The sequence below is a fragment of the Rhinolophus ferrumequinum genome, chromosome 5, assembly GCF_004115265.2.
Source record: "Rhinolophus ferrumequinum isolate MPI-CBG mRhiFer1 chromosome 5, mRhiFer1_v1.p, whole genome shotgun sequence".
NCBI lineage: Eukaryota > Metazoa > Chordata > Mammalia > Chiroptera > Rhinolophidae > Rhinolophus > Rhinolophus ferrumequinum.
Window position 1 is genome coordinate 84436061 of NC_046288.1, and position 18673 is coordinate 84454733.

The 18673-nt window shown below is 41.4% G+C and overlaps 1 protein-coding gene across 3 annotated transcripts in view; it reads left to right on the plus strand.

The window, feature by feature from the left end:
- KIAA0232 (KIAA0232 ortholog) overlaps positions 1–18673 on the plus strand; it is a 79154-nt gene that overhangs the window by 23400 nt on the left and 37081 nt on the right. For all 3 annotated transcript variants that reach the window (XM_033105416.1, XM_033105419.1, XM_033105418.1), the window contains exon 2: positions 10496–10997. In XM_033105416.1, the coding sequence (XP_032961307.1) occupies positions 10767–10997 (231 nt within the window). In that variant the 5' untranslated portion in view covers positions 10496–10766. The remainder of the gene's footprint in view (positions 1–10495; positions 10998–18673) is intronic.

Genomic DNA, 18673 nt, shown 5'->3' on the forward strand with positions numbered 1-18673 from the left:
AATTTTTTAAAGATATTTGCTAGTTCCTGTTACTATCAACTGGTAGTCTTATCTATAAGAACAATTATAGAGCTGCATTCATGAAAATAGTTTATTTTAATTGTCACTGGAGAATACACACTAATCTTGTGATTTGTGATAGCCCAGCTAGTAAAAATGGAATTTCTTTTTTTTTTTTAAACTTATTAATTTTAAGTGTATTTTTCCAGGACCTATCAGCTCCAAGTCAAGTGGTTGTTTCAATCTAGTTGTGGAGGGTGCAGCTCACAGTGGCCCATGTGGGGATCGAACTGGTGACCGTGTTGTTAAGAGCACCACGCTCTATCCAACTGAGCTAACTAGCCGCCCCCCTACACCCCCAAAAAGGAATTTCTTAATTTTTATGCATTTCTTTCTATTTGCATAGGAAGTGCTCATGTCCCTAACTAGTTTAATTGATGACATTATCGTGAAGAGAAGCCTTATTCGTTCCCTATGACTTGATACACTCCTGTATGGGATGAGGCTCTGGGTAGAATTGTCCCTCTGGCTCGCTGGGTTAAACAGGTGGCCAGGACCAGCTCTTTGTGCTTGGTCTGATCTCCAGGGATAGAGTTTTCCTACAACCATAGGTTGTAGGTTCTCCATGACTACCTTCTAAAGAGAATCGGCAGTCAGTATGTTGTGTTCCAAGTTCCTGCCCTGAGGTCAGCAAGTACCCGTAAGAGGCAAGGATTGTGTTTGACTACTTTGTTATGTGTGTGCCAGGCAAAAATGATTTAGGATCTTGGTGAAAATAGTAGAATCTTAATAGTTCAAACATCTACTTTCCTTGTTCTCTTTTCTGTGTTCTATGTATATTTTATATATTTTACCCTTCCCCTTCAAAGGCTTCTCTGTATGTGAAATCCTGCTGACACCCAAATTGAAGAATTCTGAACAGACAGTTGCAGGTAATGCAGACCCTTGAATACTTAGCACTTGAACAGATTTCTTGTGAAATGTATAGGGAGGAGGGACTAGATAAAAGTCGGTAGTTAAAGGCACAAACTGCAGGAGCCCAGACTAGACCACAGGGAAGGCAGAGGGTTCAGTGGGAAGAGGTCCAAGCTGGCTCCCTGAGGATGAAGCCCAAGGCCCGCTAACGACTCCAGGATGGTAAGGACAGAAAGAGAACGCCGAGGGGGTCACCTGTGTATCACTGCCGCTTGGCCCGCGCCTGCTGCACAGAAGCCTGTGGGGCGGTGTGCGTGGGTGGTGAAAGAACGGAGTCCGAGTACCGAGCCAGAGTTAGTACCTGCAGGTGCGCTCAGACCTGGACCCGAGTTGAATTTTCCCCCTCGTGCTAGCATTATGAAAGGAAGCACAAACTTTCCTTTTTCACAATTTATTCCCCCCATTTAGATTGGGGAAGTGTTTAGTTTGACACAGTTTTGATCACCTGCCAAGGCCTAAGTATTCTGCTCAGTAGTACATGGAATATGTCATGGTTTGGCCCTGAAGCACTTTCAGCCTCGTTTGTGAAGGGACCCCAATGCAGGAGGCAGTTGGGGAGTATTATGAGTGGATGTCATCGAAACGCAGAGGGCGACGAGGACAAAGCCGTGTGGCCTCCAGTCTTTGGAGAAGGCTTCTTCGAGGAGGCAGAGCAGACGTGGACTCAGTGTTGCAGCAGCGTTCACGCCTTCCGAAGCCTTTCTGAGCCTAGTACTGGAGCCTCTTTTGCACGGATTGTTTTTTCTTTTGCAGTGTTTCAATTCGTCTGTGTCTTGAATTGTCCGTCTACGTTTGCCAGAATGCTGGACTCAGCAGTGTTACTTTCAAGTTGCTTGTTGTCAAGGAAGTAGGGTACTTACTGATAGCGCTTCCACCCCGGGTCCTGCAGCTCCTCCTCTCCTAGGTTTGTGAGAGGAGCGCACCTCCCCCTGTTGGTGTGAAGTGAGGCCACAAGACCTTCTGTGACTGAGGAGATGTGAGTGACTCACTTCCAGAAGGAAGCTTTCAAAGCACCAGCATACACTTTGGCACAGATCTTTTCTCTGGCTCCCAGACTAGCAGCGTTTAAATTTGGCGGCCATATTGTCACCTCGTGTCCCAGAGCGATTGCGCTCAGTGGTGACACTTGAGCGTTCCTTCCCAACCCCGATGTGCATGTAGCCTGAGCAAGATGCAGACTTTTGTGTTAAGCTGCTGTGATTTGGGGGTGTTTGTTTCTGCAGCATAGTCCACCCTATTTTGACTAAATAACCTTTCTTTCCAAATTTGGTGCCTTGGCCCTCATCCTAGTTATTCTCAATTTTCTTTTTGCTTTGTCAGTAAGCTGCATCTGTTCTTCCTGTTCTCCAGAGTCTGCCTGTGTCGTTGAACCTTCCGTGATTACGTTCTGTAAGGAAATTTGAGACCAATCAAACATAAAGGTAGATGTTTTCCGGTTCCCCCAACCAGTTCTTGGGCACACTGTGTGACTCAGAGTAGCTGCGGTTAGCATCCCACCTTCTCGGCATGAAGAAGAGCACCCTGGACCCTCCACAGGCCCACGAGGAGGGCATGGGAACTCTTGAAAAGAGCTCTTGATTCTTTGTTTAGCCCAACAGAGTCATTTGCTGGAGTGGAAACCAGCATTATCCAGTAAAACTTGTACGATGACAGAAATGTCCGGTATTTGTGCAGTAGCCACTGAGCACTTGAAATCTGGCCAGTGTGACTGAGGAGCTGATTTTTGATTTAAGTAGCACCACGTGACTGACTAGTGGCTGTCATATTAGACAGTGAGGGGAGATCCTAGTACAACATTGGGATGACATACTGTTAGGTGAAAAAAGCAGAGTGTAGAAGCATATATGAGTAGTAGTACACATGTTGAAATAAAAAAAAAATTGTTTTATATAAAAGAAAAAACACTGATGATAACCACATCAAAATACTAACAGTGAATTGTGTTAGGGTGGGGAAATTATGTGTGGGTGTTTTCTTTCCATATTAAAAAAAATAAACAACTTTTATAATAAAAGTATGTGTGATAAACTTGAGCAGAAAAAAAAAAGTGCTCCAAGACTAAAAGAACATTTCACCAAGTGAATATATTGGGTTAAACAGAGGTGCCCAGATTTTTTTCTATAAGATCCACATGTTACATTTTCCCCAGAGAAGCCTGATTTGTAACTGTTTACTATCTATAACACAAGTAAACTGCGAAAACATTCCACAGATTGTATGTACCTTGTCAGAAAGAGATCGTGCTTTTTGAAGTAACTTTATATGTTTTCAGCAATCCTAAAACTACACACAGTGGGGTACACAGAAGGAACACCTTGACCTGGGTCACGTGTCTGCTGTACTCGAGCTCTGAAGAAACTGAGCCGCAGAGTGTGTCTCTTCCAGCTTGTGGGAGACACTACTCTTGCACCCTACATAACACTAGGGTCGCTAATGGGAGCTGTAAGTTGAGTTATTTTCAGTAACGTATGTGTTGTTAGAAAGAGTATAAAAAGATGGCACTCTATTTCTTAGAACATTGTTATGTAAGGGAAGAGATTGTGGAAGGTCAGTGAACTTCTTCAAAAAGACCCTTCTCCCCTTTGTTATTAAATTACTTATTTGAAGTCTGTGTCGTTGCCGTGTGTTGTCTATTTGTAAAATAAATATTTACTCATGGAATAACTTTAGTTTTCTTTTGTCCCTAACTGACAAATCATTTGGGACTAATTATATCACTATGAAAACATGTAGATTATGAGTTAAAGAATTAAGTGCTATTATTTTTAAAGTTCAGTGTGTTATGCTAGTCCCAGGTCTGATGCTAAATGTCAGGGCCCTGAATCCTGGAGACCCAGGGCCGTGGGGTGGGGTGTGGTGGGAGTGAGCAGGGCTGGTGGCTATTCTGCCTCTCCCTCCACCACTTGCACTCCTGGGCTCAGGTTACTGTGAGGCCCGGAGCTTGGAATTGACCCTCAAGCCTGCCTAGAGTTACTCCAGCCTTCGGGGGATGATTTCCATTCACCACCAGGGCTGTCTGGAGTCCCAGAGCCCTTAAAACGCCGAGGAATTGTATCCTAGGTGAGGAATTGTACTCGAGGCGGCACACAGAGCCCGTGTGCCGAGCTGCTCGTGTCTACGCTCGGGAGTGTGGCCTGAATGGGGGTTGCTCTGCGGACCGACAGACAGGAAAGGAGGAGGCCCTTGTGTTTCTGTATGCGACCTCTGCTCTTCCAGTTCTTCGCACTGTCACGTTTGAATTTGTAGTAGAGAACTAAAATGTTACTTCACAAGAGAAGCCTTTGTGTGTTTTTTTTACATTTTATTTTTAAATGAGAGTTGGCATTCAATATGATTTCATATTAATTTCAGGTGTACAGCATAGTGGTTAGACATTTACATGATTTACGAAGTGGTCCCCCGATTAGTCTAGTCGCCACCTGGCACCATACGGGGTTATTCCCGGATCACTGCCGACTTCGTTCCCCATGCCGTACTTCACATCCATGGCTAGTCTACAACTGCCCATCTGTACTTCTTAGGCCCTTCACCTTTTTCACCCAGCTCCCCCACGCCCCCAATCTGGCAACCATCACTTTGTTAAGGGGAAAGCCTTTGATTGACCAGAGCTGGATTATTATAAATGAAGACAATTTCAGAGGTTTTTTAAGGATAGTAAGGAAATTGAATATTGTTTTTTAAAAGCCAATATATTTTACATAATTGCTATTCACATAATCATATTAGCATGGGAATCTGCAAGATGAGGCAAAATAGGAACAATTTGGGGGGTAGTTTGTAGTAACATCTGCCATTTGTATGACACTGCACTGCAGAGGCCACAAGATACATGATGCACTTTGTCCTTGCTGTGCAACAACTGGAGAGGGTGAGAGGCGGGAGAGCAAGTGTGTGTTACTCCAGGAGTTCCGGGCACAAAACCCCGCTTTAGTGGAGGTGGAACTAATTACAAAGCCTGGGTGTTAGGACGGCTAGACTCGTGCACTTTCCACTCTTCTGTCCCACCTTCGTGAATTAAAGAAGACTCCAGGAGCATCAACTTCCGTGGGCATTTCATTGTATGTATATGTATATTGCATCCTGAATAGAAACCATTTAACATTTAAAGTAAAAACTTCAAAGAAATTGTAAAATAAGTGTATTTATTGTGGGGCTTATAAATTATCATTTATGCAGCCCAATCTTTAGGATGATTTGGGTTAATTTTGCATGGGAGAAAGACACTCAAGATGACTTAAATGTCCTTTTTTCTCAGAGTAAACCTCTGCAGAAGGGAATGTTGAAAAAACGAAACAAAACAAAAAACCTTCGAATATATACAGTGGTGTATACAGTGGTGCTTTTACTTTAAAACTCTTAGAGAATTAAAACTAAACTAAAATGAAATTTAACTTCATACGGACTACATTTCACATTCAGAATGAGTATAAAGAGAAATAGACAGAGTTTGAAATTTGAGTGTTTACCAGCAATGTTCTTGAACTTGTCAGGTGGATGTTAAATGGGTGTTGCCTGTGCTTGTCAGATCCCTCCATTACTTATTAAACCTGAATTAAGTGTTAATTAAACAGATGATCGTGGGCCAGTATTCCTAGGAATCTCCTCCGTTCAGTTGAGAACTAGAAATAGAGTCTCTACTTTGGTCAAATGTTTGCCCCTTTAACCAAAGAGGAAGCTTCGTTATGACCCAGTTTTCTGTACCTGGGTCATCTGCCAACGGTTTGAGGATCAAAGGAAGGAGGATGGACATTCCTTAGTTCCAAGTCATTGTGGTACAGGAAGAAGCTCTCTTGTGGTGCCTCTGTCTCAGGCCCTGTGACCAGTGTCCACTTAAAGGCTGTGGACAGATGACTGCAAAAGTCTTCTGAAACTACCAGACTTACCAGCCTTTACTCTTTTCCTTGGTCCTCTGCAGTCTGTGCTATATAGACGGTAAAAACAAATTACAACTGCTAGTGACTCTAGGGATATGGCCAATTATTTAAAAATACATGGAATCAGCTATTGAACAAGTTACAGGAAGAGTTTTGTTAGGGATACTAATGCAAGCGACAAGTTTTAACCAGCTTTTTAATGAGATCGTGGAAGCTCAGTGTGGTTTGCTTTATGTTGCAGTTGTATGAAAATTGTTTTTCTCACCTCCTTCTTGAATCCTTTCACTTGGCCAGAGAACGGCCAAGAGAAATCTCCTAACGACATCAGAGAGAATCCTACGGTTAGGTTGATACCGTGTGTTAATCATACTAAAAACTAAAGTGGGATTTCTGTATTAGTCTTTACAGTGAGCCAGGTGTGTCGGGGTGTGAATTTGTAAGGCCTTTTTGCACCTAAATAATGAAAAAAGAGCCTTATATTGAGTTGCTCACAGTGAAACTAGTATTTTATAGGTTCCATGGCAAAGGTAATTATGTAGATTTCATTTACAACCTTCTGATATCCCTGCACCTTCTGGGTCTGATGCATATTCTTGGGCTCAATTTCCCTCAATTTTGTTTAGAATTTTTACATCTGTGTTCATGAGGTGTATTGGTCTGTCGTTTTCTTGTGATAAATCTTTGGTTTTGGTGTCAGAATAATGCTAGCTTCCTAACACGATTTGGGAAGTATTCTCTCCGCTGTAATTTTTTGGAAGAGTTTGTATAGAATTGGCATTGTGTTTTCCTTTAATACTTGGTAGAATTCAACTTTGAAGCCGATTTGGGCCTGGAGATTTCTTTGTGGGAAAGTTTTAACCAATAAATTCAGTTATTTTTATACATATAGCGCTATTCATTCTGTTTCTTCTTAACGTGAACTTTGGTAATTTGTGTTTTCAAGGAATTTGTCCATTTTATCTAAGTTGTTTAACTTATTGGTATAGTTTTTCTAATACCCCCTTATCCTTTTTTTATACCTATAAAATCTATAGTGATCTCACATCTCTCATTAAAATATTGGTAATTTATGCCTTCTCTTTTTCTTGAATAGTGTGGCTAGAGGTTTGCAAAGTTTGTCGTCTGAAAGAATCAGCTTTGGTTTCATTATTTTTCCATTTTCTATTTCATTGATTTCTGCTCTGATATTTTATTTCCCTTTTCTGCTTAGTTTAGGTTTCATTTGCTCTTTTTCTAGTTTATTAAGGTGAAAGCTGAGGTCATTGATTTGAGACCTTTTCTAATATGTGCTCTTAGTGCTATAAATTTTCCTCTAAGTTCTGCTTTAGAGTCATCCTAGAAATAATGATATTTTGTGTGTCTTCATTTTCATTCAGTTTAAAATACTTTCTAATTTCTCCTCTGAGTTGTTCTTTGCCCTGTTGGTTATGTAGAAATATGTTCTTTAGTTCTCAGATATTTGGGGGATTTTCTAGGCGTCTTTCTGTTACTAATTTATAATTTAATATCTGAAATCTTCCATGTCAGATATTAATGTAGACATTCCAATTTTCTTTTCAGTAGTGTTGGCTGGTATATCTTCTTCTATCCTTTTACTTTTAACCTATGGTTAATGTGGATATTTTTATAGCTAGCATATAATTGGGTCTTGCTGTTTTAAAATCCAATCTGACCATCTGTCTTATAATTGGTTGTTTAGACCATTTCAATTTATTATGATTACTAACAGCTATCTTTTAACAGTCTATCTCCAAGTGATATTATACCATTGCATGTAATATTTAAGACCCTTTAATAGTTTTTCATTTCTCCACTCCTGGCCTTTGTGCTATTGTTGTTGTACATTTTACTTGTACGTATACATATGTTCCAAACCTCACAATACATTCTTGTTATTTTTGTTTCAACATTCAGTTATTTTTTTAAAGATATTTAAATAATAAGAAAAATGTAGTTACCATTTCCCAGCGCTCTTTGTTCCTTTGTGTGGGTCCACAATTTGTTCTGGTAGCATTTTCCTTGTGCCTGGACTTCCTTTAACATTTCTTGCAGGGCAGATTTGCTGGTAATGAATTATTTCAGCTTTTGTATGTCTGAAAAAAATCTTTGTTTCACTTTCATTTTGAAAGATATTTTTGATGAGTATAGAATTCTAAGTTGACAGGTTTTTTTCAGTATTTTAAAGTTTTTGCCCTATTATCTTCTTACTTGCATTGTTTCCAACAAGAAATCTAATGTCATCCTTATCTTTGTTCTGTTCCCGCCCTCCTTCCCTGCCCCCAGGCAGCTTTAAGATTTTTCTCTTTATCACTGGTTTGAACAGTTTTGTTATGGTGTGCCTAGATATTATTTTCTTCATATTTTTTAGGCTTATAATAGTTCAGTGAACTTAATGGATACGCGTATTTTAGTTTTCATCAATTCTGGAAAAATTATGGCCTTGATTTTTTCAAATTTTCTTTGTCCCCTTCTCTCTCTCCTCCAGTTAAATGTATGTTAGGTTCCTTAAAATTGTCACACTGCTCACTGAAGCTCTGTTAATTTTTTAAAGTTCTTTTTTCCGTGTACTTAATTTTGTATAGTTTCTTTTGCAGTTTAAGAGTCAGTAATCTTTTCTTCCGCAATGTCTGGTCTCCCATTAATCCTTACCCTGTGTAGTTTTCATCTCTAGATGTTTGACATTGACTTTATGTCTTCCATTATCTACTATTCAAATATATGGCATTTAATCATAATAACTATTTTAAAGTCCTTTTCTGCTAATTGTAATTTTTGTGTCAATTCTGGGTTGGTTTTAATTAGTTATTTTTCTCTTCATTTCTTCTTCCTTTGTTTCTGCTTCTTTGCATGCCTGCTCATTTTTGATTAGATACCAGACATTGTAAATTTTACCTTCTTGGATGCCAGATGTTTTTGTGTTCCCATAAATTTCTTTATTCTGGGACCATGATGAAATTAGTTGGAAACAGTTTGGTTCTTTCGGGTCTTGCTTTTAAGATTTGATCGGCTGGACCAGAGCAGTGTTTAGTCTAGGGCTAATTATTCCCTGCTACTAAGGCAGGACCCTTCTGAGGACTCTACCCAGTGCCCCTTCTGGCTGGTGGGAAGCAGACACCATCCCCAGCCAGCTCGGGCATCAGGGCCTGTTTCCTGTGTCCTTTGTGATGATCCTTTCCTGAGTCTCGGGGCATTCCTCACTCGGGTCCTCTGATTGCTACTCTGCTGAGTGCTGGAGGGGGACCCTTTGCAGATCCCGCATGTTCCTCTGTACAGTGCTCTTTCTCTGGTACTCTCCCTGTGAACTCCAGCTGCCTTAGCGTCTGTCACCCAGTTCCTTCAGTCCCTGCTTCAGGTCTCCTCACCATTACGGGCGATTTCATTGAATGAATACCAGCTTGTCACCTTGCTTCAAGTGATGTTCCCAGAATTGAATGCATTATTTAATTGATGATCTGTTTGGCAGCCTGAGATCCAAACATACTAGAGAATTTATGGGAAATGTTTTAATTTTGAGAGTCAGCTGGAAAATTTCAGCAGGCAAAAGTTACAGAAAATCTTTGCTTTAATTTGTCTAGTTTTCACAACTCAGAAAAGATAGTGGCAGAGAAGATTTTTAGAAAGTAGCAGGATGTGCCTTAGTGACACATTAATCTAGTAACTTAATCCTGTGGTGGATTTAGACAATTTTTCTTTATATTTAATGGGCATAAAATTTACTTTGTACTTACAGGTGAAATGCAAGAAGCTGAGTCTTACACCTTTGGAAAGAGTGTCTGTCTTTCTGACTTGATGCTTTTACTAACAATAAGTGTTTATACTTCTTTAACAATAATTTTTGGTAGCCCTCTTATTGTTTGCTAAAATTTATGTAAAAGCTAAGCCAATGAGATTTACCTATCAGTAAGGTAGTTTTCATTTTCTAGTTGCATAAATTAATCAGAACTCTAACATAAAGAATATTACGATTTAATAAGGCCATTGTTAGATTAGATCGACGTATTGAAAATACGTTAATTTAGGGGGGAAGCTATTAAATTAAAAGAGTGGTATCTATCACAAGTAATCAAAAAATCAACCTAGACATATAAGAAGAAAAGTTACAATAGGATAACAGAGTGGCCTGGCGTGGCTCTAAGGCAAATAAATCCATGTTTCACTTTATTTTTTATGAAGTAAGTTTTGAGCAAGTCCAAAGGTTTTAGGCATACAAAGTAATTGATTACTTATGGTAAAACCTAAATTTAAAGGACTAATTTTTTTACCAGTGTTTCAATGAAATTACCATTCAGTTGCTTATTTCTGTTATGCTTAAAAATGACTAGTGATTTCAGCATTACAGATAAACAGAATTTTACTAGTCCAATCTGTTGAGATAGCAAAATAAACATAATATAGTGGAGCACAAGCACATAGTTATACATTTCTGAATTTTCCTTTCTTTTAAATGATATTAAGCTTTAAAAGTTTAAAATGTCACTTAGCTTAAAATGTCAAAAATTACAGCAAAAAAAAAAATCAGTGTTCTAAAATTTCAAAGGTATTTTAATAAAGAGGAACAGTTCATTTGGATTTATTTTCCCCCCAAAATCAGTATCTTAATTTATATCTCTATATAATGCATACCTTTTTCGCTCTCATTTCTGTAGGTTCCGCCGGAGATTTACATTTGGCCTCAATGTGAAATTAAAGTAGAAACTCGCACCTACTTGTATGTTGCTGTCGCGATGCGAATTCATTCATTGGTCATGCCTAAAGAGGGAAAGCTGTTCTAGACGGATGACTGCCAGCAGAGCTCAATGCTTCTCCTAGATGTCAAGCTTCTCTCCTTTTTACTGGAGTGAAAATCCCCTCCAGATACCGCAGAACACCGACTACAGAAAATGCTTCGCGGTCTGAGGATGTCAGCAACCTAAATTCATGCGCCCTGTCGGGACAGTTGTCGTGGGTGGTTTACCATCGGAAAGCTGCTCCAGCTCTTACCCAGGCCCTGGATCTGTTTCTGAGATGTCTCTGCTTCATGCTTTGGGTCCAGTGCAGACCTGGCTGGGACAAGAGCTAGAGAAATGTGGCATCGATGCCATGATTTATACTCGTTACGTCCTCAGTCTTCTGCTGCATGACAGCTATGACTACGACCTGCAGGAACAGGTATTTACATCCTTAAATGTTCTGTGAAAAGGCACGATTGCATCTGTATGTTAGTGTTTCTCTTCAGAGTGCTTCCCTACGCTGTCTGACCCGGCGTCAGTGGTCCACAGACTTCTCACCTACCCGGGACTGGTAATGAGCCGGGTCACAAAGCGCCCTGTTTAGCTCAGCTGTGTTCTCTGTCCTTAGACATTCTGGTGCAGACCTGGGGCTCGTCACGGGCTGGCGACAGTCTGATGACCTGCCGCCTTTGAGGAGCACTGGTCTGAGCATTGGCTCCTGATATTTAGGAGCCCTAGTACCCTACGGGTAGACTGTAATCACTGTGTCAGTTACACTTCTTAACACTCCAGAGTTTACTGTGTCATCTGCAAGAATGATGTGGAAAGTGTGTGTTACAAATCAGCAGACTTCAAAGTTCGGTAAACACATAACTTGGCCATAATTCATTGTATAGCACCTGTTAAGTCGGCCTTTACACATTATATTTGACTTAAGTGCTGGGTTTAAAGTGAGAAAAGCAACCAAATCCAGGTTCTTGGGGGAGAAAGCTTCAATCTCACTCTCCAAGAGGAGCTAGGAAGCGAGGCCTGCTGAAGGGAAGCGGCGTCACCACCAGCGAATGAAGGGATTCTGGGTGATTGTGTACAAACTGCCCATAAAACGGAGTGTTTTGTGGACAGTTTTGGTTGTTTTAAACCATTGTTACTAACACTACAAGCAGGAACAAAATTTCTGTGTCAGAAGAAGCTGGCTTTGCCTTCGCAAACCACAGAACAGTCTCAAAGTCCTGTAGATACAGAGGGCTTCGCCAGTATGCCTAATATTTGTCATGTGGCAGTTATATAGAGTGTATCTTCTCACTGCTGGGCTTTCGCATCCTCCTAGCTGGACACAGCTGCATTTTTCCTGCTTCCAGGTTGCCTGCTGCCTTGGCTGGTGAGAATTAGGGCAAATCAAGTTTTCAGGGGATTGACTTAGAACCTCATAATCAGAAATGCTGTACTTTGCTCAGTAGTTTGTATAATTTTCTTACTGAGGCTCTATTATTTGTCAGTCGACGTAAAATATTCTACGTTAGGGGCAAATAAAATGCTCACTCTGTAAAGATGGAAGAATTTTTTTTTCCAGAAATGAGGAAGCTATTTCTTTTAACTCAAAAATCATGTATTCTTACAATTGTATATTAACAATATCAGTCTAGAATATTTAATCAATACCCATACATTTGTTATCACGAAATATTTATGTGCGAGGTGCTGTAGGACATCGAAAAGGGCATTAAACATGGGCCTCCTGTTAAGCCTAGTCGAGGACAGTCTCTGATGAGATGTGTTTGTGAGTCCCTCTGGTTTATTAGTAGGGGCGTGGTAGTCGGGTCAAGGCAGCTGTCAGTACCCAGCAGTGTTTGATCTCCCTCCAAAGTTCGGGTTGATCTTTAGGAATAGGACAGATTAAGGTGAGTGAAAACACGAGTCTGCAGTTACAAGGAGAATCCACAGGGAAATGAAAGGCCCCTAAAAAACGCTTCCCCTCAGCTCCAGGTAGCGGTGCCGAGTCCCACGCTGATGGGCAAAGTCAAGAGGAAATGATACTTGTTTTAATCAGAGGTGACCCTAAGGGTCCGTTAGTCCCTGCGTTACTTTTCCGTGACTGAAGAGGGAGGATGTGCTCACTGTACCCCCCAGAGGAGACTTAGGGCGCAGTGCGGAGGGAAGTTCTCCTGTAACTGGAGGAAGGAGAATGGAAGGGCCTTAGCTTACCTTCTGTGACGCAGACTCCAGCTACCAGCCACGCGCGCCCCCTCTCCTGCTGTCTCGGTCAGACACAGGGTGGCCTCGCCCTCTGGGAGGCCAAGTGGCTCCACTCTTGGGTGTCCATTTCATCACATCTTTTCTCCACCCTCAGTCCTTGAATTAGTTGAACCTAGACTTGAAAATGGCCAGTTTTAAGGCCATTGCTTCAACTACTAGCCTTATCTGCCATGTTTAATTCATTGTTTTTCCCAATCTGAGTTAAAACAAACGCACAAAGAGCTCTTGTGTCCTAAGAAACAGATTTTGTACGTGACTTGGGGCTCAGCTGCCCAGGATGATTAAGTAGTAGGAAGGAAGGCGGATCAGACCCTAGTCCTGGCTGAGGCTGAATGACTCAAGTTATAGGTAAACCACTGATTGAGTGGGGTTGGAAGTACAGTTGTGGCATCAGCTGCTCACTCTGATTCTAGAGGAAACTGCCGTCCGGTGTGTACATATTATAGTTGTCTCACAGTCGTTTTATTTCCATGAATTCTTTTTTCTTTTTTCCTTCTTTCTTTTGGGCAGGATGGCCATACTCTGGGAAATACACTCTCAGATAATGGGGAGGTCACTGTATATCATTTTAGAATGTAAATATAAACTATTTAAATTTTCTGAGCCGTCCTTCGAGGCCCAGGTCTTTCTCTATGACAGTAGAGATAATTCCCAATGAAAACATTTCATCCTCTTCCACACTTGATCATATTTCTACTGTGCAGCTCTTCGTTATAGTGATTAGAATGTATTATCTTTCCCAGTAGGTGATAAGATTCTTAAGGGCGGAAATTATAGAGTCATCTTTTAAAAAAATGTAAACTTCTCTTGAAATAATTTCAAACATCAGAAGAATAGCAAGAATAATACAAAGAACTGTCATGTTCACTCAGTCACCAGTTGCTAACATTTTCTTGCTTTTGCTGTATTTCTCTCCTCTCCTTTTGATGCTTACTTATCCTGAATAAATCAACATATTTTTCTTAAATCGGACTTTTAGCCATAATACAGTTATAAAATTCAGGAAAACTAACATTGACACATCATTATCCACCGCGAATGTTCAGTTTTTATCAGTTGTCCCCATAGTGTCCTTCGCTGTAAAGTTTTCCCTCGTCCAGGATTCAGTTTGAGATCATACACGGACTTCAGTGGTCACATCTCTTCAGTCTCCTTTAATCTGAATAGTTCCTCATCTGTCCTTTGTCTCTGACATTGACACTTTTGAAGAGCACAGGCCAGTTTTGTGGACTATCCCCCTTTGGGTTTGTCTGATGTTTCCTCCTGTTTGGTCAGCTTATGCTTCTGTGGCGGTAACGTTCCATAAGCGATGGGTTTCCTTCCCTTCCATGCATCACATGGCGTCAGTCTGTTTCCTTCTTAGCGGTGCTGCCTTTGGTTCAGATGGCGTCAGCCAGGTCTCCCCCGTAAAGCTGAGCACGGTGTAATTATCAAGTGACCCGTGTGAAGAGACTTTGACAGTTTTACCGTCCACACATAATTCTACCCGAATCAGTTATTACTTTGAATGGTGGTTTTTCTGACACGGTTATCCCTCCTACGTTTAGTTGTTGGCGTTCTCCACGGTGCCTTTCTCTTTTTAAAATCAGGGAATCCTGCGGCGTGCCCAGTGCAGCGCTGGCCACGTCTCATATAGGGTTTGCCGTATTCAGTCTTCACACACCACACCTTGAAGGTAAGTATTACTTTCTCTGCTTTGCTCACGTGGAAATGTACGTTCAGAGAGGTTAGGTGATCTGTTTGAGGCCACACAGTTAGTGATGAGTCAGGATGTAAACTCATGTCTGTCAGACCCAAATCATGTGCCCATTTTTTTATATCAGAGAGTTTTGTTTTGTGTTTTTGTTTGTTTTTATATATAACAAATAATTGTTGAATGAATAACATAAAAACACTCTGTATAAAGGCAAATTTTAGAAACTAGTTTACTGTTATTAAATGCAGTTGTGGGTTTTAGAGGTGGGGAATAATTTATTTGTCTTCTCAGTTCCCAGTTGCATTAGGAGTGGAGTCCCTATGTCACAGTGAACGACGCAGCAGTGTGGTGGCCGGGAGCCTTGGAACAGCGAGCCTGCAGCCTATAACTTAAAACAGATTTGTGTTTCAGAAATATTCTGTAGTCTCACTGAAAAATGGCTAAAAGGGAAGCTATAGTAGAACTGTAATTAAAGGTGAGAGCTGCCCTGCGCCATCTCAGGCTGTGCCAGGCTGGTGGCCAAGAACAAGGTCCCCAAATCCTCCCTGAGTAGGAAGAGCTATTTGGAAAAGATGAGGCTTCCTTTCCCTGTGTCGTTCTTACAACCCCAAACGTTCTTATTTTTCCTTTACAACCAATTAAATCCACCATCCGAGAGTTTATTAAATCGTTTCTTAATGTCTTTATATTTTAATGTTCTCATCATCATGAATATTTATCAGGAGCCTGTGATTATGGCAGGACCCCAGCTCGGTGTTCTGAAACAGAAGTCAGAGTATAAACGAGCGCATGTATATCATGTACTGGGTGCCAGACCGGGTCCCGGCATTCACTTTCCTTGCCCAAGAGTGACCCTGTAGTCCCCATTTCATAGGCGGAGATGCTTAGAGACGGCGGCTAAGTCACTTGCCCAGGGTCCCACAGCTAGTAAATTTTGGGGCATTTATTGGTGTAAAAAAACTTGAAGTCTCCAGGGGGTAGGGGTGCCTTCAGTGGCAGCTGAATCCACAGCCTGCAACAGAAGCGGTGCCCCGTTCTGCAGTTTGTCTTCTCTGCTGCCCTCACTCAGGCTTCCCTCACCCCGCCCCTCCCTGCTGCGGAGCCCACCCTCGTTTGTGCCTGATGGGTCCCTGAGCTGGCTACTCCCTTGAGGGGCACACAAGTGCCCGAAACCACAGGGACTAGGAATTGGAGAGGCTGGTCCCCTGAATGGAATGAAATCAGGAATATTAGGGAGCGATGAGGGAGCGTGCTAAACCATGGAAGAGACTCCTCCGGGAGTACCTATGTACAAAGTAGCGCTTTCTTTTCATGTTTCTTTTTGAATTTTAGAACTGTTCCCTGATTGTATTACATTCTAAGATTTGGCCTTCAAACAAATACACCATTTGTTAATGTTACCAGCTCTCTTCATGAGTTTGTTCCCTTTCTGCTTCCAGTTTTATCATTGCAGACTTCCCCCGACAGACATTGTTGTTTGATGAAAGTCCCTCAGTCTGGGATTTCTTTAGGTGTTACAATGTTAGATTTTTTTAGGACTCCCAGAATTTCATTTACTGTTGCAGATACAGAGCAACCATGGATTCTGTACAAGTATAAAAGAGGGCTTTTTTTCCCTTTTAACTTTTTATTGAGGTATAAAATGCATGCAGAAAAGGGTATAAATGGGTGAATTTTCACAAAGAGCATGTCTATGTAATTACACCCAGATAAATGGCTAGAACATCACCGTAATCTACACAGAAGCCCCCCTCAAGCCCCACAGCTTCAGAATTCCTTGCGTGTCCAGAGCGGGGGATCCAGCAGAGTGGGGGCTATTTCCCCCCCTTCCGTTAGCTGGGATCCTGGTCCCCTCGTCTCTAGTGTTTTCTCTGCAGCCCATAGAGAGTGCCCCCGCTCCACTGGTTTCTGTCTCTTAAAGGGCCATCTTTTCCTCAGCCTTTTGCCCTGGGCCTACAATGGGTACGTTTTTCTCCTGAGGGAGAAAGCAGCCTCAGATGTCAGCGCCGCTGTGTGGGCAGCTCCCTCGTCTTCTCACCGTCTGGGCACCTCAGCAGGCCCCTCAGGCCGTAGTGCAGGTTTTGTATGTTTGGTTTGGTTTGTATTTTATCTGGCTTTTCTGTTCGTTTGGGCAGGAGAGTTGGTCGGTTGCCAGTTACTTTATTATTTTTTTTAAAGACTAAGTTTTAGAGCAAGGGAAACAAGAAAAAATAAACAAATGGGACTACGTCATACTAAAAAGATTTTGCACAGCAAAGGAAACCATAAACAAAACGAGAAGACAACTACTGAATGAGAGGAGATATTTACCAGTGATACATCTGATGAGGGGTTAATATCCAAGAGTTATAAAGAACTCATACAACTCAAAATCAAAAAAACAACCCAATTAAAAACTGGGCAGAGGACCTGACTATACGTTTGTCTAAAGAGGACATACAGATGGTCAGTAGACAAAACAAAAGATGCTCAGCATCACTAATCCTCAGAGAAATGCAAATTAAAACTACAGTGAGGTACCACCTCACACCTGTCAGAATGGCGTCATCAATAAATCAATAAACAAGAAGTGCTGGTGAGGATGTGGAGAAAAGGGAACCCCCCTGCACTGTTGGTGGGACTGCAATTGGTGCAGCCACTATGGAAAATGGCATGGAGCTTCCTTAAATAATTAAAACTAGAACTATCGTATGACCCCGCAATTCCACTTCTAGGTATTTAGCTGAAGAAATCCAAAACACTAATTCAACAAGATGTATGCACCCCTATGTTTACTGCAGTGCCATTCACAATAGCCAAGATATAGAAGTGACGATTGGATAAAGATATTGTGGTATGTATGTACAATGGAGTATTACGCAGCCATAAAAAGGAAATCTTACCATTTGCGACAACATGGATGGACCTAGAGTGTATTATGCTGAGTGAAGTAAGTCAGACAGAGAGAGACAAAGACCATAGGATTGCTGGATGGAATGATAACAGTGTGTTGAGTTTTGTAAGAAGCCACCCACTGCCTTCCAGAGCAGCTGTGCCGTCTGCACTCCCACCAGCGTGAGGAGGGTGCCTGCCGCTCCACGTCCTTGCTAGCGTGTGGTGGGGTCGGTGTCCTGGAGTCTGGCCATCCTTACAGGTGTGTGGTAGTATCTCATCATTGTTTCAATTTGCATTTCCCTGATGACAAATGCTGTGGAGCCTGTTTCATATGCTTATTTGTCATCTGTGTGTCTTCTTTGGTCAAGTGTCGGTTGAGGTCTTTGTCCCATTTTTTTCACTGGGTTATCTGTTTTCTTATTATTGAATTTTAAGAGTTCTTTGTCTATTTTAGATAACAGTCCTTTATCAGATGTGTCTTTTGCAAATATTTCCTCCCATTCTGTGGGTTGCCTTTTCACTGTTTGTAGTATCTTTTGATGCACACCATTTAAAAATTTTCAGGAAGCCCAATTTGACTATTTTTCCTTTTGTTGCTTGTACCTTTGGTGTCATATCCAAGAAATCCTTACCAAATTATGCCCTATGTTTCTTCCAAGAGTTGTGTAGTTTTAGGTCTTACACATAAATCTCATCCATTTTGAGTTAATTTTTGTGAAAGGTGCAAAGTAGGGATCTAGCTTCATTCTTTTGCATGTGGATACCCAGTTGTCCCAGCACCATTTGTTGAAATGACTGTCTTTTCCCCATTGAATGGTCTTGGACCCTTATTGAAAATCATTTGCCTGTACACGTGAGGGTTTGTTTCTGGGCCCTCTCTGGGGTCCCATTGATCTCCATGTCTGTCTGTGTCGCTACCACAGTGCTTTGTTGCAGTTTCTTTTATATCCCCTAACCTTATCTTTTAGCTCAGAGTCCATCATCCTAGAAATATAGCTGGATTATTGTATCATCTATATATTTGCGCATAGGCTAAATAAGAATAATCCCAGTCATCCCGATGCTGGATGAGACTGAGCACCCCTGCATTCAGCAAAGCTCGTTTGTTCTTCCAGCCGACTTGTTACCTACTCTTGTGGTATACATCCCCATTAGTCTAACATTCACGGCTTGGAAAGGCTGGCGTTAGTGTTGTTTTCCTTTATAGACTAGTGTAATCTTTAACAGCTGCAAAAATCTGACCCATCCTGAGCTCCTCAGGTGTCTTACTACGTATGCTGCATTTCAGCAAA